We start from the raw sequence: 14,434 nt of genomic DNA, 5'->3' as shown, positions 1-14,434 counted from the left end.
GTGGTTCTAGGCCTCAGCGCAAACAGAGATTTGATGTGGGCTCCTGGGAGCAGCCCCCAACCTTTACGGGGCAAAAAAAGATGGGAAGTTCTGTGGTGTCTGGGGGACCAGTCTTCGCCCTACCTCCCGAAGTCATATATGCAATCCAATGGCATGGGACAACCTCTCCTCTGAGCCCAGGGCCCAGTGCAGCCTGGATGCAGAAGGAGAAGTTTCTTCCTCAGAAGATCCTGCAGGGGAGGAGTGTGTGCAGTGTTGGTCTAAGCACAATGGTCTGTGTTTAGATTTGCACGTGACCATGAGGTCACACTTTGGGGTTTTCTTCTAATGAAGGTTCTGAGTAGGGAGTTAAGTCAATGCCCCTCTGCTCTTCCCCAAGCTCCCTGTCAGAGAGGCCTCCCAAGGAGGATCTTGGGGCATTTGAGGCCAGAGACTTAAGCAATTCAGAGAATTCTGGAGGCTGAAAAGCAGAGGAAGTCTTTTGTTTTTCCAAAGACCTCGGTGCGAATCCCAGATTCACCCCTCTGACTGTGGGATCTTGGGCAAGCATTGCAGCACTCGAAGTCTCAGTTTCCCTGGGTGTTAAATGGCTCCTTCTGTTTAGTTTTTGAGGGAAACGATTCAAGAGAGAGACAACAGGTAGCATTAATTCCCCAAGGAAGAGAAGTAGGCTCAGCCCGCCGAGCTGGGACAAAGACAAGTACAGGGGCGGGTCGAGAGGGTGCCCAAATCAGTTTCTGCCAGGCGCTGCTGTGAGGATGGGTAGCAGGGGCGTGGGCGACGTCGCCCGGCACACACTGGCGGCGGCACCTCTCGCAGCTGCGGGTGATTGGGGTCTGGGCGGGGCGGGCACAACCCATACAGAGCAGCTGGCTGGCGCGGGAAGGGGCGGGCCCTCGGCTGGGCCGGGCGGAGCGCTAAGCAGCGTGGGAGCGCGGCGGCGGGAGGGGAGGTAGGCCGGGCTAGGCAAGCGGACGTGCGCTGCAGGCGGAAGACAGGTGGCGCCGAGGGCAGCCGGGCGAGAGGCGGGGCTTCGGCGGCGCGGCTGGAGGCGGGGCAGGAAAGCGCGCGCGGCGCAGAAGCCTCGGCAGTCGCGGAGAGTGGGCTCTGCGCGCCGTCCCCCGGGGGCTGCTTCCCGCCCCAGGCCTCCGCGGAGGACACGTGTCAGCACGTTCCCGCGGTTGTCAGTCCATTGTCATAGCCCCTCCCCCAGGCCGGGAACCCCTCCCAGCCACCAACCCCGGCCCCATTATCCCTGGGCCCAACCTCCCCGCGGACCCGCGGTCTAGGCCTCGGTCTCTCTCCTCGGCAGCGAGCCGCGGCCCAGACCCTGGCAGAGGACCCTCGTCGGCACGTTCTCACCCCTGTCATCTCAGCCCCCTGCCTAGCTCCACCCCAGGCTTGGGAACCCGGCCCCTGACGGCCCATTGTCCGCGGGCCCAGCCCCCGCGCTGAACGCACGCTCGCCCTTGCCCCTAACCAGCGCGTCTCCCCCGGCAACGCGCAGTGATCTGGGATGCAGCCCTCAGGCTGGGCGGCCGCCAGGGAGGCGGCGGGCCGCGACATGCTGGCTGCCGACCTCCGGTGCAGTCTCTTCGCCTCGGCCCTGCAGAGCTACAAGCGCGACTCGGTGCTGCGGCCCTTCCCCGCGTCCTACGCCCGCGGCGACTGTAAGGACTTTGAAGCCCTGGTGAGTGTGCTTTGTCCTGGCGCTGCCCACTGCGTCCTGGACCAAGTGCCCTGTGGAACCAGAGGTAGAGGCAGTTCCATCCGCGTTAGTAAACATGACAGCCCCCAGACTTTTCATTCCCAGCTTGGCATGGCCTTGCCTTGGGGAAGGTTTCCATTAGCTAAGAACACTCCTAACACCCTCATGTCAACTCTCACTCCCAAGGCACTTGGTGGCTGCTTCTCTCCTGTCAATGACAAGTGACTCCGGGGACTGAAGTGAGGAATCAGGACTCGTTGCATAGTCCTCCACAGATTTTCTAGCCTGGCCAGAAATAGGGTTGATGTGAATCAGCTGTTTTGCTTAGCTAGAAAGTTATCCATCCTTTTGCAAATAGACACCAAAAAGTCACCAAAGCCACCCAGACCTTGGTTTTCCGATGAGGTGATCTATGGGCAGTGCTTTTATAAACTGTAACATCCAGTACGTATGTCAGCTGTTATTTCTCTGATTCACCAGGCACTTTTTTTTTTTTTTTTTTGCAGAGTTCACCTCTGGGTCAGCATTCAAGATATCAGTTATCCTTATCCAAATGTTTCGAATTGCCTAGAAAAATATAACTTACCAAAATCGATTCAGTAAAAAGCAGAATATTGAAATAGCCAATAGCTGATATTCATTAAAGATACCAAACTCCATGTATCTTTGGGAACTGTCAAGTGTGGCAGTCTCCCTTCCTAGCCATGGAAGAGCATATTCTTGTTCATCAGCAAAGCTGTCACCATTTAATTGGTGTCAGATTCTGACTTGCACAAGTAACATTCTTCACTGTTAAAAACTTGGAGGGGCCGGGCTTGGTGGGTCATGTCTGTAATCCTAGCACTTTGGGAGGCCAAGGCAGGGGCGGATCACCTGAGGTCTGGAGTTTGAGACCAGCCTCACCAACATGGAGAAACCCCGCCTCTATTAAAAATACAAAAATTCACTGGGCATGGTGGCACATGCCTGTAATCCCAGCTACTTTGGAGGCTGAAACAGGAGAATCGCTTGAACCCAGGAGGCAGACGTTGCGGTGAGCCAAGATTGCGCCATTGCAATCCAGCCTGGGCAACAAGAATGAAACTCCATTTAAAAAAACAAAACAAAACAAAACAAAAAACCTGGAGGGTGCCAGGTTATTGGGCGAACTTTTCTAAACTATTGTAGAAAAAGAAGAAAAAGGCTGGGTGGCTCACGCCTATAATCCCAGGACTTTGGGAAGGCAAAGCAGGAGGATCGTTTGAGACCAGCCTAGGCAGCATGGTGAAACCCTGTCTCTACAAAAAAATAAATTTAAGAATTAGCTGGGTGTGGTGGTGTGTGCCTATAGTCCCAGCTACTTGGGAGGCTGAAGCGGGAGGATGGCTTGAGTCCAAGAGGTTGAGGCTGCGGTGAGCCGTGATCACACCACTGCACTCCAGCCTGGGCAACAGAGCAAGTCTCTCTCCCTCAAACAAAAACAAACAAAACAAAAAACCATTGAATTAGTAGTCAGAGATTTTCCCTCAAAGAAAACTCTGGACGTAACTGGTGTCATTGGTGAGTTCTAGCAATCACTGAGGGGATAAGTAATTCCCAGTGTTACACAGAATATTAAAAAAGAGGCTAGCAAACCTTGACCCTAAATCTAATAAGGTTGATGGAAAAAAAGAAAATTATAGGCTGAGTGTGGTGGCTCACACCTGTAATCCCAACACTTTGGGAGGTTGAGGCGGGTGGAGCACAAGGTCAGGAGTTCAAGATCAGCCTGGCCAATATGGTGAAACCCCATCTCCCCATTATGGTGGCATGTGCCAGTAATCCCAGCTACTTGGGAGACTGAGGCAGGAGAATTGCTTGAACCAGGACTTGGGAGGCAGAGGTAGCAGTGAGCCGAGATTATGCCACTGCACTCCAGCCTGGGCAACACAGCGAGACTCTGTCTTAAAAAAAAAAAAAAGGAAAGAAAATTATAGGCCAATGTCATGAGTATAAATGCAAAAATTATCTTCAAGGTATTAGGATCTTAAAGCTAACAATTTATAAAAAAGGGTAATTCCTTATGACCAGGTTGGGTTCATCCCAGGAATGCAAAATTAGTTCAACATTAGGCAATCAATTAATGACAGGCACCACATTGCTAGATTAAAGGAGGTATTTATAATCAACACGTGTTTAGCGTTATCTCTGATGAAATCATCAGTGTTTGGTTCCTCCTTTGCTATCATTCCTAGGAGGTTGAGGGACAAACAAAGGCTGAGCCTCCTGGCCCCGCCTGGTCCTGGTAGCCCACCTAATGATGTGTTGAGGGCATCTCAAGTGGTGACCATGGTGCACAGGCGTTTCTGGGTACTGGAAGTGTGAGGTTAGAGAAAGGCAAGTTCACTGACTTCCCTTGAGGTTTGTTCTTGCAGGTTCAGATACTCAGTTTTCTGAGTGTGCTATATCTGAGCCTTGGGAACGAAACTTCCTTCGGTTTTGGCAACAGATACTTATGGAGTGTTTGCTATGGGCCAGGTGCTAAGGGTACAGGATTGAACCTTGAAGAGGTTAACAGTGTGCTCAGCTATACTAGGTAAGCGCGGTACAACATGGAAGCCTACAGCAAGGACACCCCCAAGCTCTCAGCTGTGGGCCAGGCTCTGGGAACACCAACTAGGGGTGGAGGCTGATGCTTTGCTGAGTCCCAAGGCAGAACTTCAAGAGCAGAAAAGAGGGAAAGAGTATTCCAGGAGGAGCAGCAGGATGGTCAGAAAGCCAGGAGGTGTGAGCTTACAGAGAAGGACTAGACTGCTTTAGTGTAACTGTTGTGGGGAACAGGAAGAAATGAGGCCAGCCTATGGAGCATGCAGGGCTACACATGTCCTGCTAAGTTGTGGAGATTTTTATCCTTGGGCAGGGGAGGGTATTGGGGTGAGATCCAGAAAGACACCCGTGGTGGCAGGTGAGAGAGGGACCTGTTTGGGAGGAGTGTTTCGGGTCAGAGGGATCAAACTCACAATGCAGCTTTTTAAAAAAATTAGGATGGGGTCTCGCTATGTTGTCCAGGCTGGTCTTGAACTTCTGGGTGCAAGCAGTTCTCCCACCTCATCCTTCCAAAGTGCTGGGATTACAGGCGTGAGCCACTGCACTTGACTGCAGTGCAACTTTAATTTTCACCAAGAAACATACCTCCAAGTGGGACTAGAATGCTCAACTTATTTTCTTTCTGCTGGAAGGTCTTGGCCAACGGAACCAGGTTTGTTTGGTGAATATGGGATACATGCAAAGGGACCTGTGGAGTTGTTTTGATCATGCTTTTTAAAATTTATTTTTAATTTTGAAAGTAATGTTTGAATATATTCTCATTATAAAAAAGTTCAAACGATACCAGTAAAGTAAACGTGCCCCTAATAGATCTGACTCTATCCCTTAGTCCTCTGCAAAGGTATCAATTGCTCTGTTTAGGGCACATCCTCCCCCCTCTCCCCCGCCCCACTTGTAATCCCTTAAGAGAGCATCAGTTGGGCGGGTGCGGTGGCTCATGCCTGTAATCCCAGCACTTTGGGAGGCCGAGGCGGGCGGATCACAAGGTCAGGAGATCGAGACCATCCTGGCTAACATGGTGAAACCCCGTCTCTACTAAAAATACAAAAAAATTAGCCAGGCATGGTGGCAGGCACCTGTAGTCCCAGCTACTCGGGAGGCTGAAGCAGGAGAATGGCATGAACCCTGGAGGTGGAGCTTGCAGTGAGCAGAGATTGTGCCACTGCACTCCAGCCTGGGCGACAGAGTGAGACTCCGTCTCAAAAAAAAAAAAAAAAAAAAGAGCATCAGCAATGTAGGTTACCCCAAAAAGCCACCTCCTCTAAAGAGACAGACTGTCCCTCCCATGGGGCTTATTGTACCAGTCCCAGACAGTTACCCTTTCTCTTGAGGGCTACTGGAGAAACACAGATTCTTACCATCCAGTTCTGTTGCCATATTCCTTATTGGGCACCCACTGTTGAGGAAAATAGCCCAGACCACATAGATTCTTGGCTGGCTGTAGGCATGGCCGTCAGCAGCAAGGCTGCTCACTGGTGGGGCCCGGCACCATCTCTGGGGACATACATACATTCTTAGATAAACACACTTTAGGGCTCCTTTTGCCACATGTTGCATGAGTTACTGAAATGATGCAGAGAAGTGGGCATCTGGACCTGTATCTGAATCAAAGTCTAACTTTTAAAGAAAAGGGAATCAGGTCTGGACTTGACTGACTAGATCATTTTGTAGTTACCTGAAGAAGAAAAGTGTGGAGCTGTTAAAAAATCTCTTGGCCGGGCACGGTGGTTCACACCTGTAATCCCAGCCCTCTGGGATTGGGCGGGTCGGTCATTTGAGTACAGGAGTTCGAAAGTAGCCTGGGCAACATGGCAAAACCCTGTCTATATAAAAAGATTTAAAAAATTAGCCTGTGTGGTGGTGCATGCCTGTAGTCCCAGCTACTCAGGAGGCTGAGGTGGGAGGTTCACCTGAGCCAGGAGGTCAAGGCCGTAGTGGGCCGTGATTGTGCCCCTGCACTCCATTCTGGGTGACAGAGTGGTACCCTGTCTCAAAAAAAGTCTCTCACTTTCATTTGTTTAGTTAAAAGCACTAGGAAGTAATGTGAAAGTTTGCCATTTTCAGTCATTTAAATCTTTCTCCACATGTGAGGTGTTATTACACACCTATAACACAAGGGTTGCAGTTTCCAAAAATTAGAGCAGTGACTTAAATTACTTTATTGATTGGTGATTTCCTGAGAACTCCCCACTGCTGAACCAAGCTCTTGGCTTTAGGTCTGATCTAGTATTATCTTGTCACTGTCCCCAAAGTCCCGGATTATCTCTGAGGTGTCTTGTTTTGAGACCATTTCCGTGCCAATAAGCTCTCTGATTTATTATTATTATTTTTCAGATAGAGTTTCCCTCTTGTTGCCCAGGCTGGAGTGGTGCAATGGTGCAATCTCGGCTTACTGCAACCTCTGCCTCCTGGATTCAAGCGATTCTCCGGCCTGTCTCCCTAGTAGTTGGGATTACAGGCAGATGCCATGATGCCCAGCTAATTTTTTTTTGTAGTTTTAGTAGAGATGGGGTTTCACCATGTTGGTCAAGGCTGGTTTTGAAGTCCTGACCTCAGGTGATTCGCCCTCCTCGGCCTCCCAGACTGCTGGGATTACAGGGATGAGTGACCGCGCCTGGCAAGCTCTCTGATTTTACACTGGGAGCTCTTGGTATTTCCAGTGCCTGGCTTGGGGAGTACTTATCAAACGTTTGAGGAATCACATTGTGTGTGTGCTGAATACCCGGTCTCAGGATTTCTCACCTTGTTTTTTGGGACCGGGGTTGGATGAAAGAACCCATACGTAGCATTCTTGGGATTCCCTGTACCCCTTGACCATTGGCCCCCAAACTTCAGGTTTGTCACTTGACACAGTCGCAGCTGTAAAGTTTTTTGTTTTGTTTCCCCCCCGCCCCCCAAAATAGCATGTTCTGGTTCTCCATTAGCCTGTAGACCCTTTCTGGGGGTGGGAAGTGGGTGGGAAGGGCTTCTTTGTGTTAGCTCCAGGCCCTCGCTGCTTAATGTGGTTGAGGACCAGCAACATGAGCCTCACCTGGGTGCTCATTAGAAAAGTAGGCCTTGGCCGGGTGGAGTGGCTCACGCCTGTAATCCCAGCACTTTGGGAGGCTGAGGCAGGTGGATCACGAGGTCAGGAGATCAAGAGCATCCTGGCTAACATGGTGAAACCCTGTCTCTACTAAATATACAAAAAATTAGCCGAGTGAGGTGGCGGTCGCATGTAGTCCCAGCTACTCAGGAGGCTGAGCCAGGAGAATGGCATGAACCCAGGAGGCAGAGCTTGCAGTGAGCCGAGATCACGCCACTGGACTTCAGCCTGGGTGACAGAGCGAGACTGTCTCAAAAAAAAAAAAAAAAAGAAAAGAAAAGCAGGCCCTGCCCCAGACCTATCCAGTCAGGATCTACATTTTAACAAATCTGGGCAATTTGTACACTTAGTGAAGTCTGAAAAGCACTGCATTAAGCTTACCCTGTTCTTATTTGGGGTGCCAGACTGCTCTAATTGGGTCTCCTGGTCCTGGGGGAGTAAGAAGTCTTTCTCTTTTTTTTTTCCTTCTTCTTTCTGGTTTCTGGCTTGCACTGTCTAGACACAGTGACTCCCCAGTGTCTGGGTTAAAGCACATATAAGCTTGTCTCTGTCCTGACCCCTCCTGATGCCATTCCCATCTTTGTTGAAGCAAACTCCCTCTCGTCCTTTAAGATGCACCTGAAATTTCCACCTTATTCTGTGCCTCCACTCCCTAGCAGTGAGGAGTCCTTCCTTTGGGTTTTTACAATTTAAAAATTTTGCTTTTATAAATAATACTTTGACAAGCATCCTTCTACATTAATCATTGTTTATATCTGTTGTTGTCTTTTTGAGATACATTCTGAGAGGTGAAATTGCTGGTTCATGGCTTTTTCTTTTTTTTTTTTTTTCTGAGACGTGGTCTTGCTCTGTTGCCCAATTTGGAGTGCAGTGGCGTGATCTTGGCTCACTGCAACCTCTGTCTCCTGGTCTCAAGCGATCCTCCCACCTCAGCCTCCCGTGTAGCTGGGACTCCAGGCACATACCAGTATGCCTGGCTAATTTTTGTATTTTTATTTTTATTTATTTTATTTATTTATTTATTTATTTTTTGAGACAGAGTCGCTCTGTCGCCCAGGCTGGAGTGCAGTGGCGCGATCTCCGCTCACTGCAAGCTCCGCCGCCTCCCGGGTTCACGCCATTCTCCTGCCTCAGCCTCCCTAGAAGCTGGGACTACAGGCGCCCGCCACCATGCCCAGCTAATTTTTTTTGCGTTTTTAGTAGAGACGGGGTTTCACCGTGTTCGCCAGGATGGTCTTGATCTCCTGACCTCGTGATCCGCCCGCGTTGGCCTCCCAAAGTGCTGGGATTACAGGTGTGAGCCACTGCGCCTGGCCAATTTTTGTATTTTTAGTAGAGATGGGTTTTCACCACGTTGCCCAGGCTGGTCTCAAACTCCTGGACTCAAGCAATCCGCCTGTCTCAGCCTTCCAGAGTGCTGGGATTACAGGTGTGAGCCACCGCAGCTGGCTTATGGGTAACCTTTCTAAGGAAGGCTTTCAATGTTTATTTCCGTATTGGAAGTTGAATATTGACATTAACTGGCGAAGATCATTATTATTATTATTGTTGTTGGATTAAAAGAAAAAAGGCAGGAGTCTTGCTATGTTGCCTAGGCTGTTCTACAAACTCCTGGTCTCAAGCAGAAGTTGTGTCACTGAGCCCAGTTTGGAAAGATCATTCTTTACAAGCCTCAACCTTGGCTGTCATTGAAATCACGTGGGAAACTAAGGAAAAAAACCCTGACATCCGAGCCCCATCCTCAGAGATTCTGATTTGATTGGTTTGAAGTGCAGCCTGGACATTGAGATTTTTTGTTTGTTTACTTACAGATATTATGTAGCTTTTCTATTTTTCTATTAACTGATTTGATCATTTTAATGAGCACCCATACCTGCTGGATGGTGAGGAAATGATAACAATTAGATTTGTTAATAATAAAAGTGCCTGTTAGGTCTATACTTGATATCTCAAGGTAAGATTCTTGGTCCCTCAGATTACCTTTTTATTTCTCTGCTCCTCTCAAAGATGGCATCTGAAGAGTGGAGGAGAAAAAGTACGCAGGTCTGAAAATATATGAATACAGACATAGATACATGTAATATGATGTGACTGTCAGTGGGTAGGTATGTGTCTAGAAAGATATCAGCTAATGGGATGGTGATATGGAGGATGAAGGGGATCCATCCCTCCAGGACGAGCCATCTCTTTCTTTCCCAACTATCCCAGAAATGCAGACCTTTCCTCAGCAGATCGGTGAGCAGCAGAGAGGGGGCATTTGATTGATAATATAGCAACCAACACCTGTACCCCACTAATAGCACTTACTGTTTGTGTGGCACTGTCCTGAGCTGTTTCTACACATAGCTCATTTAGTCCTCCTAACAACTCAGGGTTGTAGGTTTTATTATTATCTTCATCACCGTCAGCTAATCACTGGATGTGGTGATGGCACACCACTCTTGCTCCCAGGCACTGGGACTTTTAAAAGTTCCTAGGAGAATCCTTTAGGGTCCCCATGCTGGCTTCTCCTGTGAAGAGTTCTTTTGTAGACTGTGTTGCCTAATCTGTTTTGGCAAATCTGCCCTTTCATACTGTAGGTTTGTGCAAAGCAAATTGTACCTGCGGTGTCCACCTCTTCAGCCTTCATCTCATCAGCCTCCCCCCTCCAGTCATCGCACCTGCCCCACTGTTCTGGGTGTCACCGTGGTCCCGAAAATGGTGACCTTGGCAGACTTTTGGTTCATTTCCTTCGCAGCACCTCCACCCACATCTAGTAACTATGGCCTCTGACACTTTCCTAGACAAGTATGTTTTTCAGATGTTTATTCTTTCCTGCTGCCACAACTTTCTTTTCTTTTTTTTTTTTTTTGAGACGGAGTCTTGCTCTGTCGCCCAGGCTGGAGTGCAGTGGCTGGATCTCAGCTCACTGCAAGCTCCGCCTCCCGGGTTTATGCCATTCTCCTGCCTCAGCCTCCCTAGTAGCTGGGACTACAGGCGCCTGCCACCTCGCCCGGCTAGTTTTTTTTGTGTTAGCCAGGATGGTCTCGATCTCCTGACCTCGTGATCCGCCCGTCTCGGCCTCTCAAAGTGCCGGGATTACAGGCTTGAGCCACTGTGCCTGGCCTACCACAACTTTCTAGGACAACATTGTCTAAGATCTAAACCTGAGTATCTCCAGCTTTTCCTGATAAGAATCACTTATACCCACATCTGTAAACACAGATTCCTAGGCCACCTCCTCCCCAGGAGCTTGTGATCGAGGTGATTGCTCCTGCTCAAAGCAAGGAGGTTGAGTTGCCTCTTTGTGGCTCATTGGGCCTCTCTTTCCTCCGTGAGGCCTATTCACCCAAACTACCTCTTTCCTAAGAGGCTTCTCTTCCCAAACCCCTGAAACTCTCAGCTCTGCTCACCATTCAGATTCCCCCAACTATCTCTCCAGCTATATCCTTCCTTATTCCCCATAGCAGAGGCTGCAGATGTGTTGCCTGTGAGCTGATGGGTTTTGTTTGTCCTCTATTTTTTTAGAAATTGGGAAATTAAAAAGACAGCTTGTTGATTTCTTTTTGAAACAAAAATCGGAGGCCTTGCCGCCTTTGGTGGAGGTTGCCCCAGGGCAGGAAGAAGTTGGAGCTGAGGGTTGGTTGGCCTTAGCTATTAATGGAGCCCAGAGTCACGAGTTCAACAGTCTTCACAACTCTTTCCCGGACTCCCCTGTTAACTCATTTTCTTTACCTCTCAGGCCCTGGGGGACATTTGAGCCTAGGAGCACTTTTTGGGACACACTGCTCACTTCTCTGCCCATCTGCCGTGCTCTTTCCCACCTGGAGTGGGAAACCCTCCCCATCCCTGGAAATGCCTGCCTTCCTCTTCAACAGTTATTCTCCTGGACCAGTTGGCAAATGACTTCCACTGCCATGTACTGATGTGTGATTCAGAATGCTTGCCTAGATGGTGATTTCTTCCACATACCCCTATACTACATATCACATACATCTTTCTCCCTACCTTTGGTTTAGGCACAGCCACTAGCTGTCTCAGTTGTATTATTTTGGGATTGGGAGGAATTCCAATATCATATCTGATTAGCTTCCCAAAGCAGCCTCTTAAAAGTTCTGCCGGAATTGTTCCTTTGGGCTAAAATATTCAGTCCACCACTAAATTTCTCCATTCGTTTGGTAGAAGGGTATGGCAGGAGAATAGACTCTAGAGTTGGGCCCCCTGGCTTCATATCCCTGCCCTGCCACTGAATAGCTGTGTGCCACTAGGCAAGGTGCTTAGCGTCTCCAAGCCTCAGTTTCCTCATCTTCAAAATAGGTTGTGAGAATAACATGAGATAACAGAATAAATTCATGCAAAGCATTTATTCTGGTGGCTGGCACCTGTAAGGGTTCAAATAAATAGTTGCTATTACTCTTTGTTCTTAACTTCATGCCAGGTTCCAGGCTGGCATGGGGCTCCAGGGTAAGTAAGATGTGGTTGGCCTCAGGGAGTGTTTGTCCCAATCAGATTTGAGTTGGCCCCAGAGGGTCAGGTACCAACATGGGGCTCTGCTGTAATTGCTGAACATAGAACACAGTTGTTGAGTACAGAGGTTGTAGGTGGTCAGGGAAGGCTTCACATGGGAGGTGATTGCTGGCCTTGAAGACTCAATGGGATGTCATGCTAGGCAGCCACAGAAGCACAGAGGAAGAATGCCATAGGTCACTTGGAATAGCACTGGGGTTGGGGAGGGAGCTGGTGGCAGGAGGTACTATTAGGCTAAGAGGCCAGACTGGATTCCTAAGGGCCTTATTAAGGGTAAGAGTACTAGATTTAGCAAATAAAAATATAGGCCACCTAGTTAAATTTGAATTTCAGCTGAGCAACCACTAAGTTTTTTTTGTTTTTTTTTTTTTAAATGAAGTTTCACTCTTATTGCCCAGGCTGGAGTGCAGTGGCGTGATCTTGGCTCACTGCAACATCCACCTCCCTGGTTCAAGCGATTCTCCTGCCTCAGCCTCCTAAGTAGCTGGGATTAAAGGTGCCCGCCACTACGCCAGGCTAATTTTTTGTATTTTTAGTAGAGACAGGGTTTCACGATGTTGACCAGGCTGGTCTTAAAGTCCTGATCTTAGGTAATCCACCTGCCTCGACTTCCCAAAGTGCTGGGATTTTAAGTATAAATATATCCCAAATATTGCATGGGTTATTTACACTAAAAAAAATTTGTTGACTGAACACAGTGGCTCATGCCTGTAATCCCAGCACTTTGTGAGGCTGAGGCTGGTGGATTGCATGAGCCCAGGAGTTTTGAGACCAGCCTGGGCAACATGATGGAACCCTGTCTCTACAAAAAATTAGCTGGGCATGATGTCACATACCTTTAGTCCCAGCTACTCTGGAGGCTGAGGTGGGAGGATTGCTTGAGCCTGGAAGGTCAACGCTGCTGTGAGCTGTGATCTTGCCACTGCAGTCCAGCCTGGGTGACAATGAGACCCTGTCCCCTGTCTTTTTTTAAAAAAGGAGCTTTTGTTGTTATTGTTGTTGTTTATCTGAAATTCAAATTTAACCGGGCACAGCGTATTTTAAATGGCAACCCTACTTGTGTGCCTGGTTCCCAAAAGGCCCTGCTAAAATGCAGACAGGTTTTGGTCACAAGAGGAAGAATCCTATTAAATTGTTAAAGCAGATTGATTTTTCAGAGTAACATGAAAAGTGAAATGGAACATAAAGAAGGTCAGTTGAGGAGTTAAAGAGTGTGGATTAAAGATAGTGGGGAGCCAGGAGGGCAGGATGCAGCAGGGACCCTGTCTGGGCAGATGCAGTGGGAGGACCTGGAAGAGGCCTGGGTCCAGCTTGAAGCTGGGAGGTGTCTCTCCCCTTTGTCCAGACTGAGTCCCTGAAAGGCGCCTGGCTAGCTGACTGTCCTTTTGTGGGGCTCTCTGGGCCCAGATATGGACTGTTGACAAGGGCTGTGGCTCACAGGTGGGATGTGAAGACAGGAGTGATGGGAATAGTAGTAATCCTGGGAGAGAAGATGACTCAGCTCTGGCTCTGATAACAAGGAATCGAAAAGAAGGAAGGGGGATGAGTGCCCTTTGGACTGTGCAGGCAGCAGTCCTGTATGGGTAGCTAGCTACCTGAGGGTACACCGTTTGGGATGTGTCTTCAGTGACTCCGTATATAACCTACAGAACAAAGCTCGGGGTTCCCAAGTGGAATGCAAGGTCCTTCACAGGATCATTTGAGATGACCTCACTTGAGGTCACCTTCCCACTGTTCCTCTTGGCAACCACTTCCTCACACTCTAGGTTCTAGCCACACAGAATCACCTGTTGTTAATGATGGCAGTCATTGCAGTCACAGTAACTTTAGAGTACGTAACACTTTCCTGTTGGTTTGAGCACTTGTTTAACTTGATTAATCTCCACCGGGACCCTATGAAGTAGCTACTAATATTATCCCAATTATGTATTTGAGAAAACTGAGACACAGGAAGTCAAACATCTCACTCAAGGTCACGCAGCTAGTAGAGGAATAGAGCCCCAGATGCCTGGGAGAACTGCACAATTAACCATATGCCAACACCCATTTCCCCAGCTACACGCTGCGTTTTCATACTTCTGTGGTTTTGTATAGCAAACCCAGATCATACAGTACCTCCTCGGTGAAGCTGGTCCCAACCCCACCCACTTTCCTTTAGCCCCTACCCAACAGAAGTCCCACCTTGTCCTCTTAGTAGTTTGTATCCAACTTTGTTATGACAGTGAATTCTTTTTGTTTTTTTGAGACAGGGTCTCGCTCTGTCACCCAGGCTGGAGTGCAGTGGTGGCTCACTGGCTCACTGCAACCTCTGCCTCCTGAGTTCAAGAGATTCTCCTGCCTCAGTCTCCAGAGTAGCTGGAATTACAGGCGCCTGCCAGCACGCCCATCTAATTTTTATATTTTTAGTAGAGATGGGGTTTTGCCATGTTGGCCAGGCTAGTCTTGAACTCCTGAGCTCAGATGATCCGCCTGCCTCAGCCTCCCGAAGTGCTGGGATTACAGGCGAGAGCCGCCATGCCCGGCGACAATGAATACTTTTAAGTCATGATTATTTACCTTTCTGCCTCCCC

General features: G+C 48.9%; 1 protein-coding gene and 1 non-coding gene across 5 annotated transcripts in view; both read left to right on the top strand.

Moving 5' to 3' along the window:
* Positions 1–1,028: 1,028 nt before the first annotated feature.
* The window catches only part of PARP16 (poly(ADP-ribose) polymerase family member 16), a 54,818-nt gene continuing 41,412 nt past the window's right edge, over positions 1,029–14,434 (top strand). For 2 of the 4 annotated variants that reach the window (XR_012091513.1, XM_038010073.2), the window contains exon 1: positions 1,029–1,690. Coding sequence is in view for 3 of the 4 variants with exons in the window: in XM_038010073.2 (XP_037866001.1) it covers positions 1,517–1,690 (174 nt within the window). In the remaining variant the exon portion in view is untranslated. The remainder of the gene's footprint in view (positions 1,691–14,434) is intronic. The other 2 variants (XM_008016247.3, XM_038010072.2) reach the window with 2 other exon arrangements.
* Positions 2,363–2,493, top strand: LOC119628192 (small nucleolar RNA SNORA24). Its single transcript, XR_005244496.1, has one exon. It is a non-coding gene; the product is annotated as a small nucleolar RNA SNORA24 (small nucleolar RNA).

The sequence above is a fragment of the Chlorocebus sabaeus genome, chromosome 26 (genome assembly GCF_047675955.1).
Source record: "Chlorocebus sabaeus isolate Y175 chromosome 26, mChlSab1.0.hap1, whole genome shotgun sequence".
NCBI lineage: Eukaryota > Metazoa > Chordata > Mammalia > Primates > Cercopithecidae > Chlorocebus > Chlorocebus sabaeus.
This window is presented reverse-complemented; position numbering and strand designations above follow the sequence as displayed.